This window comes from Magnolia sinica, chromosome 6 (genome assembly GCF_029962835.1).
Source record: "Magnolia sinica isolate HGM2019 chromosome 6, MsV1, whole genome shotgun sequence".
In the NCBI taxonomy this organism is placed as follows: domain Eukaryota; kingdom Viridiplantae; phylum Streptophyta; class Magnoliopsida; order Magnoliales; family Magnoliaceae; genus Magnolia; species Magnolia sinica.
The window spans coordinates 103175358-103195039 of record NC_080578.1 but is presented as its reverse complement, the minus strand read 5'-3'; the positions used below and the strand labels follow the sequence as shown (position 1 = coordinate 103195039).

Sequence of the window (19682 nt, the reverse complement as noted above, 5' to 3'; positions counted from 1 at the left end):
GCCAGGTTCCGATCCTGGGATCCTACAAGGAGGGTTTTCAAAATTTTTTTTTTTTGTAATAGAGCATAACCACAAGCATAACCAAGTCACAAAACAACATCACCACATATCCACTAAATCAAAAACTTTAAGTACAATGCAGAAAGGGAAATACAGGGTGATCAAAAGCTTCAAAATAAACTGATGTGCACTCCTGCCTCAGCGCTGCTGCTGTCCAACACTACCTGCATGCAACGGTCGTGCATAAGCTTACAAAAGCTTAGAGGGTACTGAAAGTGTGTGTGCAAGGCCAGCGCCAAGTGTACAATATCAGAGTAATGCGGAAATATACGATAAGTCCATGAATGCTATCAGCTGTACCAACGCTATATGATGCAAGACATGTATGCTATCGGCCATACCAAGGCCATGCGATGCGAGGCCTATGTGACCAAATGTCATATGCGAGATGCGAAGCAAGCATGTCAGTCCTCATCAAGTACACATATAAGTACAGTTCCTCTCTGGATATCACCGGGGTCTAATACACCTCACACTGACTGCCTCCTCCCTAGCTGCACAGTCAAGCAAGTGGAAGAGACCACACTATCCGCCTGACCAGTAGTCTGCCAATACCTACCCGGCTCGTCGATAGCGGACTCATTTACGAGCTGGTCAAACTCAGCCTAGCTTATAGCCCCCTCACTCGGGCGGATAAGGCCACACCCCCTTCCAACCGACTATGACACAGTGGGAGACGCGGCCTACTGGTATTCGGCACTCGGGTGCTCGTGTATCCACTCGGTCTAGACGTTGAAGCATCTCCTGATACCAAAAAGGTTCTTGGACTTTCATCGAAGGACATCCTAAGTGCCCACAGTGCTAGAACCAAGCAGTTCCGGTATTCGATACGGCCATCCACAATGTGTCTGTGGAGCCACGGCCTTGATGTCGCTAGGGCATGCAGTGATCATGACACACAATGTGAAATGCATGAGTCACACCGTCAATCATGCAACAATCCTGCGCTACCACACAATCATGTGGGGCACTCCGTCTCATAAGGAGTCCCGTAAATGTCTCAGCCCAACGGCTTATACTATGATCAAGCATTCCTCATATCAAGCATACATATGATGCATATGGGCATGTATCATGGAGCTATACTAAGCATGTTATAAAGTCAGGAACTATCAACAAGTATGGGCCTATCAATGGGCCTTAAGGAGAGTTACAATGCGGACATTTAACCAACATTGTATTTACAATGTGGACGTCAAACCAACATCGCTCCCAAGGCATGGCTCGCCATAAAATACCATTACACAAACCATATGGAATCACACATTGCAATGGACCCTAAGGACATCCCATTGGGCCTCGACCCATGGGCCTTAGACACATTAAATGGGCCGTATCACATGGGCCTTACATTCGTCAAATGGGCCGCATTAATGGGCCTTACCAACGGGCCTTATGTACATTGCAAGGGGCTATAACCCACGTGCCTTAGAATATATCAGAATGGGCCTAATCACATGGGTTTTACATTCATCAAATGAGCCACATTAATGGGCCTTACCAACGGGCCTTATGTACATTGCAATGGGCTATATCCCACGGCCTTAGAATATATCACAATGGGCCTTGTAACATGGGCCTCAAATACATTGAATGGGCCCCATCACATGGGCCTTACATGTATACCAAGGTGGGCCATACCAAAACACAAGTGGTGATGATGATTTCCACCATTAAAATCCCTAAGGCCCACCAACAAATGTATATTATATAATATAATATATAATATATACAATATAACATATATAATATAATATATATTATATACAATATAACATTTATAATATAATATATATATATATAAATATATATATTTATATACACACACCACACGCACGCACGCACACAGCACGCACGCACACACACGCACAGGGGGGGTCCCACCGTCCAGGGAGGACGATGCGGACGAACACATACAGCAAGGTAGGCCCCACCGTCTGTCTGGACGGTGGGTACAACACATACATCACTGTGGGTCCCATGTGGGGCCCACCATAACATTTATATGGCATCCAATCCGTCCATAAGGTCACTGAGACCTATATGAAGAGTATAAACAAATTTCAGCTTGATCCGAAAACTGCCGTGGACCCAAAAAGGGTTTTAATGGTATACATTCAATCCCACTGTTTCCTTTGGTGTGGGCCAACTGAGTCTTGGATCTGGCTGATTTTTGGAGGGGACCCACCTCGAGGGGTGGTCCACCTCATGGACGGCGTAGATACAAAATATACATCATGGTGGGGCCCACATGAGGGGCCGTGGGTCCCTGCACGGACGCCCGCCTACACGCGTAGGCAGCGCCTCCGCCTCTGGCGCTGTCAGCGGTTTGAAAAAAACTTTGTTCTCAAGGTTTTGCACACGTGGGCCCGCATCAGGGAGATCCGAGCTCGCCATCGATCCCCATAGCTCAAGACAAGAAGGATGAGCCCAATATTCAATATGTTTTGGTGAATAAAAACAACAGTTGGATTTTTAACGGTAACCACCACTGTTTCTCATGCTATGGCCCACCAGTTACTCGGATCTGCTTCATTTTTCGGCTCAACGCCTAAAATGAACTCAAGAATGGAATGGACGGCATGGATTGATCTCATACATCAATGTGGGGTCCACACAAGTGGACCACCTCAATAGGGTGTGAACCAAGCTGATATTTGTGCTTTCATTTCAGTCCAGGGACGTCCCTGGACAGGGACGGCCTATGCATATTGCATGCACAAGGTGGGCCTTGCTCCTGTGGGCCACCAAATGGATGAACGGTAAGGATAAAACATACCTTAAGGTGGGGCCCATCCAAGTGGGTCACATGGCCACCCCATCACACACAAAGATAAATAAATGAATAAATAAAAGAGAGGGAGAAAGAGAGATAGAGAGAGAAATGGGACACGCATGATGGAGGGCTTCGCCACTATGAGCCCTCCCTTACAAGCAATCATACATCGAGTGGGTCCCATTGCATGTGGGCCCACCAAATCAAGGATCAACGGTGGGGATCCCTTCTCCACCAAAATGAAAGGTCTAGATGACCCTTTACAAGCTAGAAAATAGACATCATGATGGGGTTCATAGAGAATGGCCCCATCACGGAATGATCATGAAGATCAAGGTGGGCCATCGACCACATCTTAAGGTCCCAAGTGAGATCCACACCATTGATCGGTAGGCCTCACTTGGTCCATCATCAAAACATAAAAAAACTATCCTATAAGGCACCCATCGTCCGATCTTCTTGGTCCGATGGAAAGCCGACCTCCTTGCGCTTCACTTTGATGGTGGGAGATGAAGATTCAAGGGCTAAGATGGAAGATTTTGGGATGGAAAGTGGGCCACACTACTCACTTCTCTTTTTCTCTCCTTGGAAAAATGTGGACGTGTGAGGCTTATGGGTTGCTTGGAATTGGGTTGGGAAATGAGAAAGAGAGAGGGAGAGATGGGATGTAAAGAGAGAGAGTGATGGATGTGAGTGATGGGTGAGGTGATGTGTACTTGACTAGCATGGGTGTGTAAGAGAGAGGGTGAGAAAGGGTTGACTTTGGAGAGAGAAAGCATGGGTTGCTTGTACTTGACATGAGGTGATGGATGGGATTGATTGATGGGATTGATTTGACACATTGAAGAGATTCTCTTGGGATTACAAACGCGCGGCGTTTTCTTCGAAATAAACGCCGGCTCACATCTTCCTGCCAGGGTATCGGATCGGTGCGAGAGACGCGGCGTCGGAACCGCGGCGACGGTGCGGTCGCAATGGTACAAGTCTTGATTTAAGCCGACTCAAATGCACAACATAAGGTTTAGGGTCGATCGCAACGTCGATTATACGTCACAGGTTGCCGAAATTTGACAGGAAGGATCGCGGGACTCGACGGAACAGAACGGACTAGGATACGGGTCTTACAGCTATTGACATGTGGCACAGGCGTCTAGGCCACATGAGTGAAAAAGGGCTTCAGCTACTAGCGAGGAAGCGACTCCTTCCAGACGTGACAGGTATACCTCTCAAAACCTGTCTTGATTGTTTATCAGGGAAACAGCATAGAGTTTCATTTGTTAAAACTGCTTCTCATGTTAATAAAGTTCTTGCATTAGATTTGGTTTATTCTGATGTTTGTGGTCCTATGAAGATAAAAATCTTGGGTGGGGCATTGTATTTTGTTACTTTTATAGATGATGCATCTACGAGGGCTTAGGTTTATGCATTGAAATCCAAGGACGAGGTCTTTGATGTGTTTAAATTATTTCATGCTATGGTCGAGAGAGAGACAGGTAGATCATTGAAGTGCATCCGCACTGACAATGGTGGTGAATATATTAGCGACTTTCATGAGTACTGTAAGTCCTTGGGTATACGGCATGAACAGACGGTTCCCAAGACCTCCCAGTATAATGGTGTAGCTGAGTGAATGAATCATACCATTGTTGAGAGAATCAGATGCATGTTATCCCATGCGAAGTTGTCCAAGACGTTATGGGGAGAAGCAATGCACATGGCGGTGTATCTGATAAACAGGTCTCCATCAGCCCCGTTGAATGGAGAAGTACTTGAGAAGGTGTGGATTGGACAGGATCCATCGTATATTCATCTCAGGGTGTTTGGATGCAGGACATCCGTTCACGTACCAAAGGACGAGAGGTCCAAACTCGATATGAAGATCAGGCAGTGTGTGTTCTTGGGGTGTGGTAATGAAAAGTTCGGTTACAGATTATGGGATCCGACCGAGAGAAAGCTCGTCAGGAGCAGAGATGTGGTTTTCTTTGAAGATCAGTGTATAGAAGACATTGGTAAGTCAGAGAAGAACCAGCCTAGTTCAGGTGAGCTAGAGGATATGTATCCGGTTAATCCTCCCGTGGTGCCTGATGACGGGGGAGTATAGAAAGGTGCAAAGGATGAGGGAGTTCCTACAAAAGATGGACCGGGGGAGCAGCCCCCACCTGATCCACCTGTTGAGCCACAGGTGAGGAGGTCATCTAGGGACAGACAGCCGTCCAAGAGGTACTCGCCGCATGAGTACATTATGCTAACTGATGGGGGAGATCCAGAAGATTATTCTAAGGCCCTAGCCGACGAGCATAAGGAGGAGTGGTTGAAAGCTATGCAAGAGAAGATGGAATCCTTGCATAAGAACCACACTTATGACATGGTGAAACTGCCTAAGGGCAAGAAAGCTTTGAGTAACAAGTGGGTGTTCAGAAAGAAGGTTAAGCAGAAGAATTAACAGACGAGGTTCAAGGCCAGACTTGTGGTGAAAGGGTTTGGTCAGAGGAAAGGCATAGACTTCGAGGAGATATTCTCACCAGTGGTGAAGATGACATCCATACAGGTGTTGCTTGGGTTGACGGCTAACATGGATCTGGAGATAGAGCAGTTGGACGTTAAAACTACCTTTCTCCATGGTGACCTGGAAGAAGAGATCTACAAGCACCAACCAGCGGGGTTCGAAGTCAAGGGCAAAGAGCATATGGTGTGTAGGCTGAGGAATAGCTTGTATGGGCTGAAACAAGCTCCACGGCAATGGTACAAGAAGTTTGATTCGTTCATGTTACAATATGGGTATAACAGAACGGAGTCGGACCACTGTGTGTTCACGTGCAAATTCTCAAATGCTGATTTCTTAGTTCTGCTGTTATACGTTAATGACATGCTCATCATGGAAAAAGACATCAAAAAGATCGACAAGCTGAAACAAGAGTTGGGCAAGTCGTTTGCGATGAAAGACTTGGGCCCGGCTAAACAGATCCTAGGAATGGAGATAACCTGTGACTGAAGCAGTAGAAAGCTTTGGCTGTCACAAGAGCAGTATATTGAGAAAGTCCTAGAGCGGCTCAATATGAATGCAGCGAAGCCGGTTAGTACTCCACTGGATGGTCACTTCAGATTGAGCGACAGACAGTGTCCCAAGATGAAGGCAGAGGTGGAAGAGATGCAAAAGATACCCTACGCGTCTGCTGTAGGAAGTTTGATATATGTTATGGTGTGTACACGCCCAAACATAACATATGCGGTTGGTGTTGTTAGCCAGTATCTTGCCAATCCTGGCAAAGAGCATTGGGCAGCGGTGAAGTGGATACTGCGGTATTTAAGAGGCTCATCCAGGTTGAGCCTATGCTATGGTGACAGTAAACCTGTGCTAGAGGGCTACATAGATGCGGATATGGCGGGTGACATAGACTCTAGGAAGTCTACATCGGGATTTATGTTTACGTTTGCAGGGGGAGCGATTTCTTGACAGAGCAACCTACAAAAGATCGTAGCATTGTCGATGACAGAGGCCGAGTACATTGCAGTCACAGAGGCATGTAAAGAGATGCTTTGGATGAAGAGGTTCCTACATGAACTTAACCTGAAGCAGGAGCAGCACGTGGTCTATTGCGATAGTCAGAGTGCTATACACTTGAGTAAGAATCCAAGTCAGCATTCCAAGTCAAAGCATATAGAGATTCGGTATCACTGGATCAGAGATACTTTGGAACAGAAGGTGTTACAGCTTGAGAAGGTCCACACGGACGATAATGGGTCAGACATGATGACCAAGGCTTTGCTCAAGGACAAATTTGAGGTTTGTAGAAACCTGGCTGGCTTGAAGAAGGAGGATCCCTCCCGGGTCAAAAGGGGAGAGATTTGATGGGGTTTTTTGCCCCGTGTTCGACCGGTCGTAGGCCCTACTCGACCGGTCGAAGGCTGGTACGACCAGTTGGGGGAGTCGAGTCGTAGCTCGACTCAAAGTCCAGCGATCGGACTATTTTTTCTTGGGGGTGCTCGACCGGTCGTAGGTGGTCCACGACCGGTCATAGGAGGTGCTCGATCGGTCGTAGGAGGTCCACGATAGGTCGAACCTACGCAGATTCGTTCCGCGATTTTGCATGGATTTCGTGTCGCAAGTCCTTTCGCAACTGGGATGCGAAAAGGAGTTTCCTAAAACTATAACTAGGGGTTCCTAGGGTTTTTCTATGTACAGAGAAATCACAAGAGGGTTTCCTCAAAGCTTTACAAGGGTTTGTTAAAGGGTTTAGGGTGAGAGAGTGAGAGAAAAGAGAGAGAGGAAGCTTGTGGAAGGGAGCCGTCGTCTCAGCGCTTCTACGTCCTCGTGATCGGTGAGATCTCTCCGTTTTCTTTTTATTCTTTTATTGTTTATCCGCTCCTGCAAGAGTGAAGAAGGTTGTAACGTTCTACTTTAAAGTGAATTGTTGATCTGGACGAGGTCCCGTGGTTTTTACCTCTATGACGGTTTTCCACGTAAAAATATCTTGTGTGGTGTGTGATTGATGCTTTGATTTATTTCATTACTTTGTTATTCCATAATTCTGGTTTGTTCTAGAGGGCTAGATCCTAAGGTTTTGTGTAAGGCCCCCAACAAAAATGGGCCCCTTTTGCATGCCTATGGTTTGAGAAACATCATAAGGTTGCAGGAACAAACAAACAAATATACATACATCTTTTTTTTTCCAATTTTGTAGCCCATCAAAACTTTTAGGGCCTGTTCAATTTTTGAAAGCTTGTGTAAACACCTTGTAAATGGGTAATTATTACCATTCCTATGGTAATTATTACCATAGGAATTCCTGCCTTGGAAACCGATTTAAAAGAGCTAGTTTAAATTTGTGGACCCTAAGGTGATGTATATTATATATCCATTCTGTCCATTCATTTTACCATAATATTTTGAGGCATGAGTCAAAAAATGAGGCAGATCCAACACTCAAGTAGCCCACACCAAAAGAAACATTGCCCCAGGAGGTTTTTAACTGCAAGTGTTCAATTTTTTTTTACCCATGGTGTGGTCCACTTGAGCTTTGGATATGCTTCATTTTTAGGCTCATGCCATAATTGATGAACAGTGTGGATAAGCAACATGCATCACGGTGGGACCCACAAATATTTTGCAGTATTCTCAGTTTTTGCATCTAAAGAGTACTTGGTCGAATCAAGCATAATGAAGAGTAATGTAGATACCAAATGAAATAATTATTACCCATTTACTGGGTATTCACCGATGAATTGAAAATTCAAACAAGCCCGAATTGGTCTTCGAGGGTGAATGGTTCTTAGCTGATGGGCGGAATGGATTTATACATAAAATACTGTGGACCTCAATGAGATCATGGTGTGCATAAACGGTCGTGGTGGTGTGCATAAACAGTCACTGCTACCAAAATCTCCAACTGTGTTCAGAATGGTTCATCAGGTGGGCTTATTATGTGCAGCCCACAATGCAATAGCCAGCTATATCCACTTATTGTGTGATCCACAACTGTGTTTTCATATTTATCAATGACTAGATATTGTTTTCTATAGTCCCGTACGTTCATCCTTTTAGTAGCTCATTTTAGGACATAAGCCCAAAAATGGGGCAGATCCAAGACTCAAGTGCACCATATGACAGGGAGTGTTGGAATAGGAAATGCCTTAGAGAGAGAGAGAGGAGCCGAAGGTGCCTACCATTGAAACCCTCCTAGGGTCCATTGATGTTTATATGCATTCTAAACCGTTCATAAGGTTACTCCCACTGACATGAACTAGAAAGAAAAAACATTTGCCTGATCCAAAACTTTCGTGGCTCCAATGAATGTTTGAGCGGTGGGCATTCAGTCCTATTATTTCCTATCATGGGTCAACTTGAGTTTTGGATTTGCCTCATTTTGAGGTCATGTCCTAACATGAGCTGGCAAAATGGATGGACCAGGTTATTTCTCACAAACATCCCTGTGGATTCTCACAAACATCACTGTGGGTCCCACTTAGGGGGTTGAGTAAAGTCAATGGAGAACTAATTTACTCTAGGCGTGAAGGAGAGTTTTGAGTAAAGTCTATAAGGCCATGGTGATGTATGTGTTTTATCCACGCTATCCGTTCATTTTTCAAGCTCATTTCACGGCATGGCCCCAAAATTGAGTATATCCAAAGTTCAAGTAAACCACACTATAAGAATAAGTGGGAATTGAAAACTTCTCGGCGGTATACACAAGTTTTGGATCAAGCTTATATTTGTGTTTTCCTTTCATTAATGTTTAGAATCCTTCCAAAACCAGCAAATAAAGGAGAGTGCTGTTATAGGAAAGAAATAGTTAGGGACAACGCAATAGCCACAAAAATGCTTATTTCCCGGTAAAAGTACAAAGAAACAAAAACCATTCTCACCAATAAAATAAAATAGATAGTGACAAAGCCTTCCAAAGCAGTAATTAACACAACAAAAAGTACTTCAAAATAAATATAGAAGACACAGTGAGCTCCTAGAAATGCTTCTACACGTTGGGAGGTTACCATTGCCGGCGTACCTCCCTGGCGTGGCAATGTTCTGTGAACCCAAAATGATGTATGTATTACATCCACACCGTCTATTTGTTTCTAGAGATCATTTTAGGGCATGAACACGAAAATGAGGTAGATCCAAAGCCCAAGTGAATCACACCACAAAAGCAGTGGGACAATGATATCTACCATTGAAATCTTCCTAGGGTCCACCATGATGTTTATTTTCCATCCAAACTTCTCATAAGGTCACACAGACCTGGATGAATGGAAAATACAGATATCAGCTTGATTGAAAAGTTCTTTGGTCCCAAGAAGTTGGGTGTTCAATCTCCATTACCTCCTAATGGTGTGGTCTCACTTAATCTTTGGATCTGTCCGATGTTTTGGTTCATTCCCTGTAAGGATCTCAAAAAATGAATGGACAGTATCGATATAATACATACATCATAGTAACTCCCACAGAACTTTGCCATGTCATCAAAACCACTGAGATTGTGACACCACACAATCCACGTCCACGATTGCTTGTAAAGGCAATAATTAATTCATACAGTAATAACAGACCAATTTCTCATTATGGGAATATCTCGGGAGGCTTTGAAGCTTCATGTTCTCCTCGCGGTATTATCAAGCAAATCTCTCTGCAAGTAAATTTTTTTTTTTATAAAAAGTATAATAAATAATAAATAATTTCAAACTTTTAAATGTACGAGCACAAAAGAAATTTCTTTATACAAATTTTTTTTTTTTAATATTCTAAGATTTTGAAAATATCACGTTATTATAAAGATAGAATCCAATTATCAATTTCCCGTGAAAGTATCGAGAGCTTTTAGAAAAAAAAAAAAAAAATAGTCGTAAAGTAAAACTGGAGATAATGAAAGAAATCTACAAAACCTTTTTTGTACATCAAGGAGAGAGGAAGCTTCTTCATCTGCAAATCAGGGACCCTTATAAATTCTGGTGTAGAGGGACTTGGCCTTCTCGTCTTCCCACTCTAATCCTTCCCACCATTCTCTCTCGCCTTCTATATTTCCTTTTATTTCATGGATGCTTGAGCTGAAGAGAGGGAGCTTTTTCAACATAGGACAGGAAATTACTTTCATCTCTTCCAAAGATATAAACATAAATCGCTGGCTACAAATGCTTTCTAATTCTCGTAAGTAAACCAATCTTAGGACGCGTAATTTTGGGAATGAATTATGGGGCAGCTTGTCTACTGCTATAATCTCTTTCATTTGGAAACATTTCATTATGGTAAGCTCCTCTAACTGATGTAGTTGCTCTACCATACTAGAAGAGAAGAGACTCCTTAACTTTTCACATTCATCAACCCATATTCTTCTGAGGTTTTGCAGGCTTGTGTTCAGAGGAGGAGGTGCTCCACCATCGAATACCTTCTCCAAGTTTGGCAAACTATATAGATCCAACCTCTGTAAACATTGGAATGCATCATCTCCAACCTCTCTCCAGTCTATAATGCATTCCACTTCACTGCATTCATCGACTCGAAGATCTCTTAAGCTCTTTAAATCGCCTTGGAACTTAGAAAGACTTGTTAAACCTTTGCTTTTATACAAGTCTAAAGAGAAGGCATATTTTATCAACCCCTCAATCCCGCAGGGGAATTTGTCACATTCACCAATGCTTATCTGCTTATTAGAAAGAGGCAGGCAAAATGCAGATTTAACCGTAACATGGAAACTTGTCAAACCCGAAAACCATCGATGGAACATATCAAGTGCGATGAAGCCATTAAGATTGGACACACTGATACTTAAAGATCTCAGGCGTTTCATGTTCACAGCCTCACTGAAAGTAGCTCCGTCCACGTGTTCCTCCAAATTCGTCATGCTTACTTCCTCCAGACTAGGAAGCCCGTATATCATAGCGTAGGGAATTGTAGTGAATGAAGTCAATGATATATCCAACCTCTTGAGTTTAACCAAGCTTGCAATGCCTTGAGGGAAGTTTTTGAGGCCAGATTCTGAGAGATCAAGAATTTGGAGTTCCTTCAGTTTTCCCAACGGCGGCACCTCCACTAGATCTTTGCAGTATCTTAGACTGAGCACACGTAGATTCACCAATAGCAACAATGACATCGGGAGAGATTCAATGCCAGTAGCACTTAGATCAAGGATCTGTAGTTTTGGCATGAGCTGGAAGAAATTACTGTGAATGGTACGTAATTGACTGTTTTGATTGAGGAACAAGGAGACCAAGTTAGGACAATCAGGCGTAATTTGGAGATGTTTTATCTTACTGCATATCAATGAAATCCTTACAACCCCTCCCCACATTTTCTCTTCTGGTGGCTGCACTAGTCCCTCCCCAGCTTTCACAAGGAATTTTGTGCCTTCAATGGACGATGACGATGGTGAAGTGATCCATATAGCCAAGTCACGGAGCAAATCATGCATCCTAACGAATTCATTTCCGCAAGACACTTTCTCCAAGAGGCATGCGTCCTTCATTCTTTCAAGGATATCATGTCCCTTGTTTGATGCTTCTTCCAAATTATTCACATTTTCTATGAATCCTTCCTCCATTGCCCAGTATCTTACTAGCACATCTATTGGTATAAGATAATCTTCCGGAAACAATGAACAATACAGGAAACATGATTTGATCTCATCATTTTCTAGGCTATCATAACTAAGTTTCAAAGGAAGAAACACTTGACGCTCCATACCTGAAACCTCAGGTGATGCTCCTTCCAATGCCCTCAATGCATTCCTCCATACCTCTTTCTTATCCTTGCCACGCATGGCCCCACCCACTGTCTTAATCGCAAGTGGTAATCCGCTGCACTCCTTTGCAACCTCCTCAGCTACCGGTCGAGTTTCTGATAACAGAACTGCATCCCCACATGTTTCACAGAACAAATTCCATGCTTCCTCAGTCGTAAGAGCTCTGACTTTAATAGACTTATCAGCCCCCATTGCATTACACACTGCGACGGATCGGGATGTTATCGCGATCTTGCATCTGTTTTGCTTGTCTGGCTTGGGAATTCCAACTTGAATCAAGCTAAATGATTCCCATAGATCATCTAAGATGAGCAGATACCTAAGATTCTTCAACCGAGCAAACAGCTTGTCAACCTTATCTTCGTTTCTGTCGAATTTCATACCCAATCTGTTTCCAATCTCCTCTTGGATTAATCCCAAGTTGAGATCCTTGGACACAGTTATCCAAATCACGACATCGAAGTCACGGGTATTGGTGCACCTATTGTTTATTTCTTTCATGAGAGTGGTTTTTCCTATTCCACCCATCCCACAAATACCTATGATTCCATTCTCTTCCTCGTTTAAGCATTGCCATATCTCCTCCAAGGTTTGCTCAAACGTGCTTTGTTGTCCTCGTGGTAGTGATGTTTGCTTTTCCAACACCCTTGGATGTCGACTGCTCTCAGCCACCTTATCGAAGACCCCTTTAGCTTTGAGCTTTTTGTTGAGCTTTTTGATGTCTTCGAGCTTTTCAACGACCCTTTTTCCCAATGTATAACGAGACGAGTGATCGGTGCATATTCTCCTTAGTGCCAGCTCCAATCTTATTGAATCAACTTGGTTTTCGGTATTTCTGACTTCCGTGAGCCAATTCTCCACAAGGGTTTTCTGTCTCTTTCCGACTGGTATAGCATCCTCGACTTCTGCTTGAATTTCATCATGCTTGCGTTTTAGCTTTTTCGTTTTCCTATTCAGAGTCTCTACATTGTTGTTGAGGTCTTTGAAATAACCGATGTGCCGACAAATAGGAGCCCAGAAGAAGAGAATGATTTCCCACAGGTCCATTCTAGATAGATGGATGGATGAATGGATGGATGGGAGGTAACGGTGCTTTTGAAAGCAGCAGAGGAATGAAATGAAGGCACCGTTCAAAGTAATGCTGTGAAATCTCCGTTTATATGACTTCACTTTTCAGAAGCTGAGGAGAGGAAGGAAGAGAAACTGTTAAGAAAAGAGAGAATAAGCTGGATCGACTGGACGCGGATTAGCTACTGAGACGTTGAGTAGCGAGACTCGCTACTCAAGTGACGTCACCAGGTTATGTTTTGTATCCACACCGTTCATACATTTGTAGAGATCATTTTAGCGTATAAGCCAAAGAATGATGAGGATCGAAGGCTGGAGTTGACCCCACCACAGAAAACACTGGGGAGAGTGACGCCCACCGTTGAAACCTTCTGAAGGTCCACCATGATGTTTTTTTTTGAGATCCAACATGTTCATGTGTTAACGCATACATGAAAGAAGGGAAAACACAAATATCAGCTTCAATGGAAACTTTGGTGGCCCTTGGAACTTTTTAAGGGTGAACGTTACTCTCCACAATGTTTTCTATTGTGGGGTCCACTCAAGATTTTGATCTGAATGATTCTATGGATCATGCCCTAGTATGATCTCTCCAAATGGATAGACGGTGTGGATGCAAAACATACATCATGGTTGGGCCCACCGAACTTGGTGACGTCACTTCAGTCTCTCTACTCAACTTTTCAGTAGCTAATCCGCGTCCGGATCGACCGGTACTGATGTTTATTAACGTCGAAATCGGATTGCGTACTGAGTTACTTATCTTACTGAGTAAACTCAGATGGGCCCACTATGAATGTACGTAGTTTATCCACACTGTCCATCCTTTTTTTTTCAAAGTTCATTTAAGGGGTCGATCTCAAAATTAGAGCATATCCAAAGCTCTCAAGTAGATCATACTACAGGAAAGAGCGGGAATAATGATTTCCACCGTTGAAACCTTTTTAGGCCCCACGGTAATGTATATTTGTTATCCAATATGTTCATAAAATCATACAGACATGCATGAAGGTAAAAAAGAAATATAACCTTGAGTCAAAAATTCTGTGACCCCGAGAAATTTTCAATGGTAGAAATTCAATTAATACTATTTCCTGTGGTGTGGTCCATTTGAGTCTTAGATAAGCTTAAATTTTTGCCAAATGAGTTAAAATTACCTGGTAAAATGGATGGACGGAGTGGATAAAATTCATAAATTACAGTAAACCTTAACGAGTTTACTCAGTACGCTAATGGTGTTGAGTTACTCGGTACGCAGCCCGCTTACGATCTGGGAAGGCGAATGCGGATTGCGCCTTAAGTAGAATCCGTCCGGGCAGAGCTATGCGAAAGTGGCGTGAATGTTTTATCCACGCGCCGTTCATAATTTTTTTCAGATCATTTTAATGTATTGGTACAAAAAAATGAGGCAGGCTCAGGGATTAAGTGACCCACAAAATGGGGATTTAACTTCCAGCATTAAAAACTTCTTGGGAGCTGGAGAAGTTTGGGATCAAGCTGATATTTGTGTTTTAACTTCATCTACGTCTGCATGACATTATTAATAGGTTGGATGGTATAAAAAAACATTATTGTGACCCTTAGAAAGCTTTCAACGGTGAGAGTCATTATCACTGCAGCTTCCTTTGATGTGGTCCACTGGAGGTGTGGATTTGCTTAAGTTTTTGTTTTATACATTAAAATGATTTGAGAAAAGCGATGAACAGCGTGGATAAAACACTTGCAACACCTTGGGCCCTACATAGCCCTACCCGAACCGATTACTGTCAGGGGTTGGACACAATCCGCGTCCCCGATTCCGTCCAACCCCTGCTCGGATAAGAAGCGGATTGTGTACTACGCCCCACTGTAATGTTTATTTGACATTGAACCTGCTGATTAGGTCATACAGGTTGATCCAAACTTTTGTGTCTGTGAGAAAGTTTTTAATGGTGGTCATTCAATCAACAATAATTTTTATGATATGGTCCACTTGAGACTTCGATCTACCTCATTTTTTCTCTCATACTATCAAATGATATGGAAAAATGGATGAACAACATAAATGAAAGAGGTACATCATGGTGGGGCCATGAGCACCAACTACTATGCATTTGTTACTGGCAGGGTCACCAGCCAATCCGCATCTGCCCCTAACATGCTAAAGTTACCATGTTACACCATTCCCCGTGCCAGCATGTCACATGTGTAGGACGTCCAAACTACCCAAAAGATCTGGACCCCACCATGAATATCACCTCGACCAAAATCAAGCATATCTAATTCTCAAATGAACCACACTGCAGGAAACTGCGCAAATTGAAAGTCTACTGCGGAAAAATTCTTGGGGCCCACCGAAGTTTTGGATCAAGCATATATTTTTATTTTCCCTTCATCCATGTTGGTTTGATCTTATGAACAGGTTAGACGACAAATAAATATCACTGTGGGGTTTAGTAGGGTTTCAACAGTAGAAATCATTATTCCCACTTTTTCATGTGGTATGATACGGTTGAGCCTTTTATATGCTTCAATTTTGGGCCGAACCCCTTAAATGAAGTGGAAAAATGGATGGACAGCGTGGATAGACCACGGATAATAAGTTATTTGAGTGGACCCCACCATGATATATCTGTTTATCCCATGCTGTTCATCCATTTTCTCAGATCATGTTAATGCATGGGCTAAAAATTGAGGCATATCCAACGTGGTAGTGGACGACACCAAATTGACTCTTACATTTAATGTTTTGTGCATTTGATACAACCTAAGCTCATTATTTGGTGTAGTCCACTTGAGTGTTGGATCTACATTATTTTTAACCCACACCTTAATATGACATGAGCACAGGGATGGATAGTGTAGATATGCAGATACATTACGGTGGGCCCCCACACAGATCTAGTCGGTCTAAGCAGGTTGTTGGTATGTACCACACCTTGAACTTTTTAAAAAAATTCACCACATATAATATTTTGTTAGCTCAATTTATTAGGTGTGCCCTAATATGAGGTTGATCCAACACTCAAATGGGCCACACGAATTGCAACACTGGTATTGAACACCTATTGTTGAAATAGGTCCAACGCCCACTAAAAATTGTGCCATTCAATTGTGGTGTTTTTAAGAAATCTACCCAGTCCACTAATTTGCCAATTCATTTTAGTCAGTGGGCCCAAATATGATGAAGATCCAAAACTCAAGTGGGCCACACTGCTTCAAACAATGTATTGAATGTTAGAGCATAGAAGCTCCAAAAACTTGTGTGGTCCACCTATCAACAATTTTTGTCAGTGCATTTTAGGTAGTGGGCCCAAATATGAGGCAGTTTCTACAACACTCCAATGGGCCACACCACTTAAAACTGCCCATTATTCAATTATCCCGAACCCATCTTTTGAAATATTCGTGGCAAACCATGAGTTTTTTTTTTCAAATTCACCCTATCCATCATTTTCATCATATCATTTTACCAGGTGGGTCTAAATATGAGGCAAATCCAATACACAAGTGGGCACTGGAAAAATAACAATGGTGGTTGTGCAATCTCCGCTGTTTCCATCATTGTGGCCCATTTAAGCTTCGGATCTACCTCAATTTGAGGCCCACCCACAAACATGAGCTCGAAAAATGGATGGATGGAGTGGACTTCTCAACATGCATCACAGTGGGCTGGGTGATGGAGTGGACTTCTCAACATGCATCCCGTGGCCATTAGATGACATATAAATATCTCAATGGACCCAGGTAGGTTTCACCAGTAGTCATTGCGCCCTATGAACTCATGTCGTGTGGCTTACTTGACTGTTAAATCTACCTCATTTTTCAGCCTACCCATAACATGAGTTGTGGGCTCACATATATCAACTGGCCCACCAGTCATGGCAGGGTTGTTATGTAGCAATTCATATCGGTTAACATTATGCATGCAACAAAGCGTAGAGATTGAATGGCAGCCCTTGCAATACTCGAGCCTACTGCGATGTTTCCCACAATTCTACTCTTTCCACCATTTCAACCAGATCAGTTTAGGGGTAGGCTCAAAAATGAGGTGGATCCAAAACTCAAGTCTGCCCTAAGGGTGTATATGGAACATATTGACCGTTCAATCATCTTTTCATGGGCTGCGCACCAGTTCTCATGGGTTATTGTGAGAACCTTTTGAGAACTCATCATACATGATGTGAGTCCAAAATCTAAATGGTTCACATGATGCAGCACCCCATGAAACTCTCAGGGCCCAACTTTTACATGGGCCATTGCAAAAGAAAACAATTTCCGCCCTTGATTTGCATCTCTCATTGCTATGGCCCACCAGAGTTTTAGATCAAGGTGAAAATTGGTCCATAGGGATTTCATGGGATGCCGCATCACATGGACCGTTCCGATTAAAGGCCCATGACACGTTTGCAAAGGTGCACAGGTCACAGGTGATCATCTCTCTCTCTCTCTCTCTCTCTCTCTCTCTCTCTCTCTCTCTCTCTCTCTCTCTCTCTATATATATATATATATATATATGGAAAAGGTTCTATATGGTCGAGTTCACGGGAACTCCGAATGAGGTCGAGCTGTGTGGGCCCCACCATGATGTATGTCAAACATCAACACTATGCATTTGATGGGTCCCCTTTAAATTATGGGATATACCAAAACTCAGCCGTATACAGAACTCCGTGGGCCATACCGTCTAAAATCATATGAAGACATGCCTAAAACATATAAAAGCACTTGGTGGGGCCCACCTGAAATTTGGATGCATTTGAAACTTGGCCTGACCCCTCATCGAAGTGGGACACACATAATGGATGGGCTGGATTTGTGAACCACATCTCGGTGCGCCCAAAAAATGATTATGAATGTTTTAATGGAGGGTAACCCCTCTCAACTTTTGTATGTGGTGTGGCCTACATAAGTAACAGATTGACTAGATTTTTAAGCTCTGGGCCCATTATGGAATGGTGCATCTTACTGATGGGGTAGATTCTCGACATACATCATCGTGGGGCCCACACAGCTCGACCTCATGGAGAGTTCCCATGAGCTAGACCGTATAGAACCTTTTCCCATGAGATGGTTCTATGCGCGCGGTCGAGCTCATGGGAACTTCCCATACATGTTTGGCTTGTTCCCATACACAGCAGAAAAATAAATTTCTTAAAGGTTTAGATTAATTGACTAAGCCCTATGAATCACCAATATATATTATCAAGTTCTCACAATTACTCAAAATAGATATTTTAGATCAGATCATACCTTTTGATTGTTGCTATCAAATATTGTTCGATAGCCGATGCCGATGCCGTGTCTTTGAAGTAGAAGTAGAAGGTTTTCTTCCAAAATAAGAGAAAAAGAAAACCTATATTCAAAGCACTAGAATAGAACTACCGGAGAAATGTTGGATACACACATGGGGATGTGCGATGGATGGCTGAATGGGCAAGTAATGGTGTTTTTGAAGGTTGCAGAGGAATGAAATGAAAGTACTAATGCCGTGAAAATTCTGGTTATATCATGACTTCACTTTTAAGTAGCTGTGGAGAGGTAGGAAGAAAGACTATTAAGAAAAGAAAGGACAAAAGCAAAAGAAAAATTAAAGACAAGAAGGTGGATCCAGCACAAATGCCACTAAGAGGAGCTTATTTAATTGATGCTTAGGGCCCACCATGATGTGATGTTTTAATCACGTCCAATCTTTTCATCACCTCCGGCCCCTTTATTCTCCTTGGATTCCAAAGTCTAGGACCCGAGTTGCCTAAGCCCTTGCCAAAGGAAAGTTCCTGTGGTTGGAAGCTTCATGGGGCCCACCTAGATGTCCCAAGGATTTCCCCCTGATTCATTCACTTTTCAAGCTCTTGTTAGGACATGACTCCAAAAATGAGGTCGATCCAAAACTCAGGTGGACAACACTCAAAGAAAGAGTTGGAATGGAACGCCTACCTCGATACCTTTGCAGTGTCATGGAAGCCTTGGGTTAGTTCATCTCAATTAGAACCACTTTATGAACGGTTTGGATAGCATGTAAACAGCATGGTGGGTCCTATATAATAGTGGGCATTTCTATCCTGTTTCCAGTACTGTGATCCATTTACATCTTGGATTTGCTTATTTTTGGGATCATGTGGTGACATGAGCTGGAGAAACTAATGTACGGGGTAGGGTAGTGGGGCCACGTAGCTTCCACCCAAAGCTCATTTGATCTAAAATCTAGGTGGTTTACTCCATGTAATCACGCTTCAAACCTGTAAAATCGTCTGTTGTGGCCCAACTAAGTTTCTAATGGCATGGTTTTTTTATTTTTTTTTGTTATTATTATTATTATTATTATTATTATTATTATGTCAGTGTTCAATGATTTTGGCCAGATGCATCTTCTGAATAGATTAGATGACCTCACATACAATCTGGAGAGATTTTACGGTGGGTGTCCCGCATCGTAATTATACCGGTGGTGTCGTCCATTTTAGTTTTGGATCAGCAATATTTTTGGATGCCACGAACGACATTAGGTTTCTAACGTTATGAACGGATTATATGTGATTAAAACGTCATGGTGGGCCCATGCGCCAATT

At 42.9% G+C, this 19682-nt stretch overlaps 1 protein-coding gene across 9 annotated transcripts in view; it reads right to left on the bottom strand.

Moving 5' to 3' along the window:
• Nucleotides 1–19422, bottom strand: part of LOC131249353 (probable disease resistance protein At4g27220) — a 98602-nt gene extending 79180 nt beyond the window's left edge. For 2 of the 9 annotated variants that reach the window (XR_009172801.1, XR_009172799.1), the window contains exons 1-2: nucleotides 10369–13865; nucleotides 10214–10291 (exon numbers count right to left, since the gene is read on the bottom strand). Coding sequence is in view for 6 of the 9 variants with exons in the window: in XM_058250059.1 (XP_058106042.1) it covers nucleotides 10258–13113 (2856 nt within the window). In the remaining 3 variants the exon portion in view is untranslated. Of the gene's footprint in view, nucleotides 1–9173; nucleotides 9958–10208; nucleotides 13866–18366; nucleotides 18952–19254 lie in introns of those variants that run through there. The other 7 variants (XM_058250058.1, XM_058250056.1, XM_058250059.1 and 4 more) reach the window with 6 other exon arrangements.
• Between the last annotated feature and the right edge of the window lie 260 nt (nucleotides 19423–19682).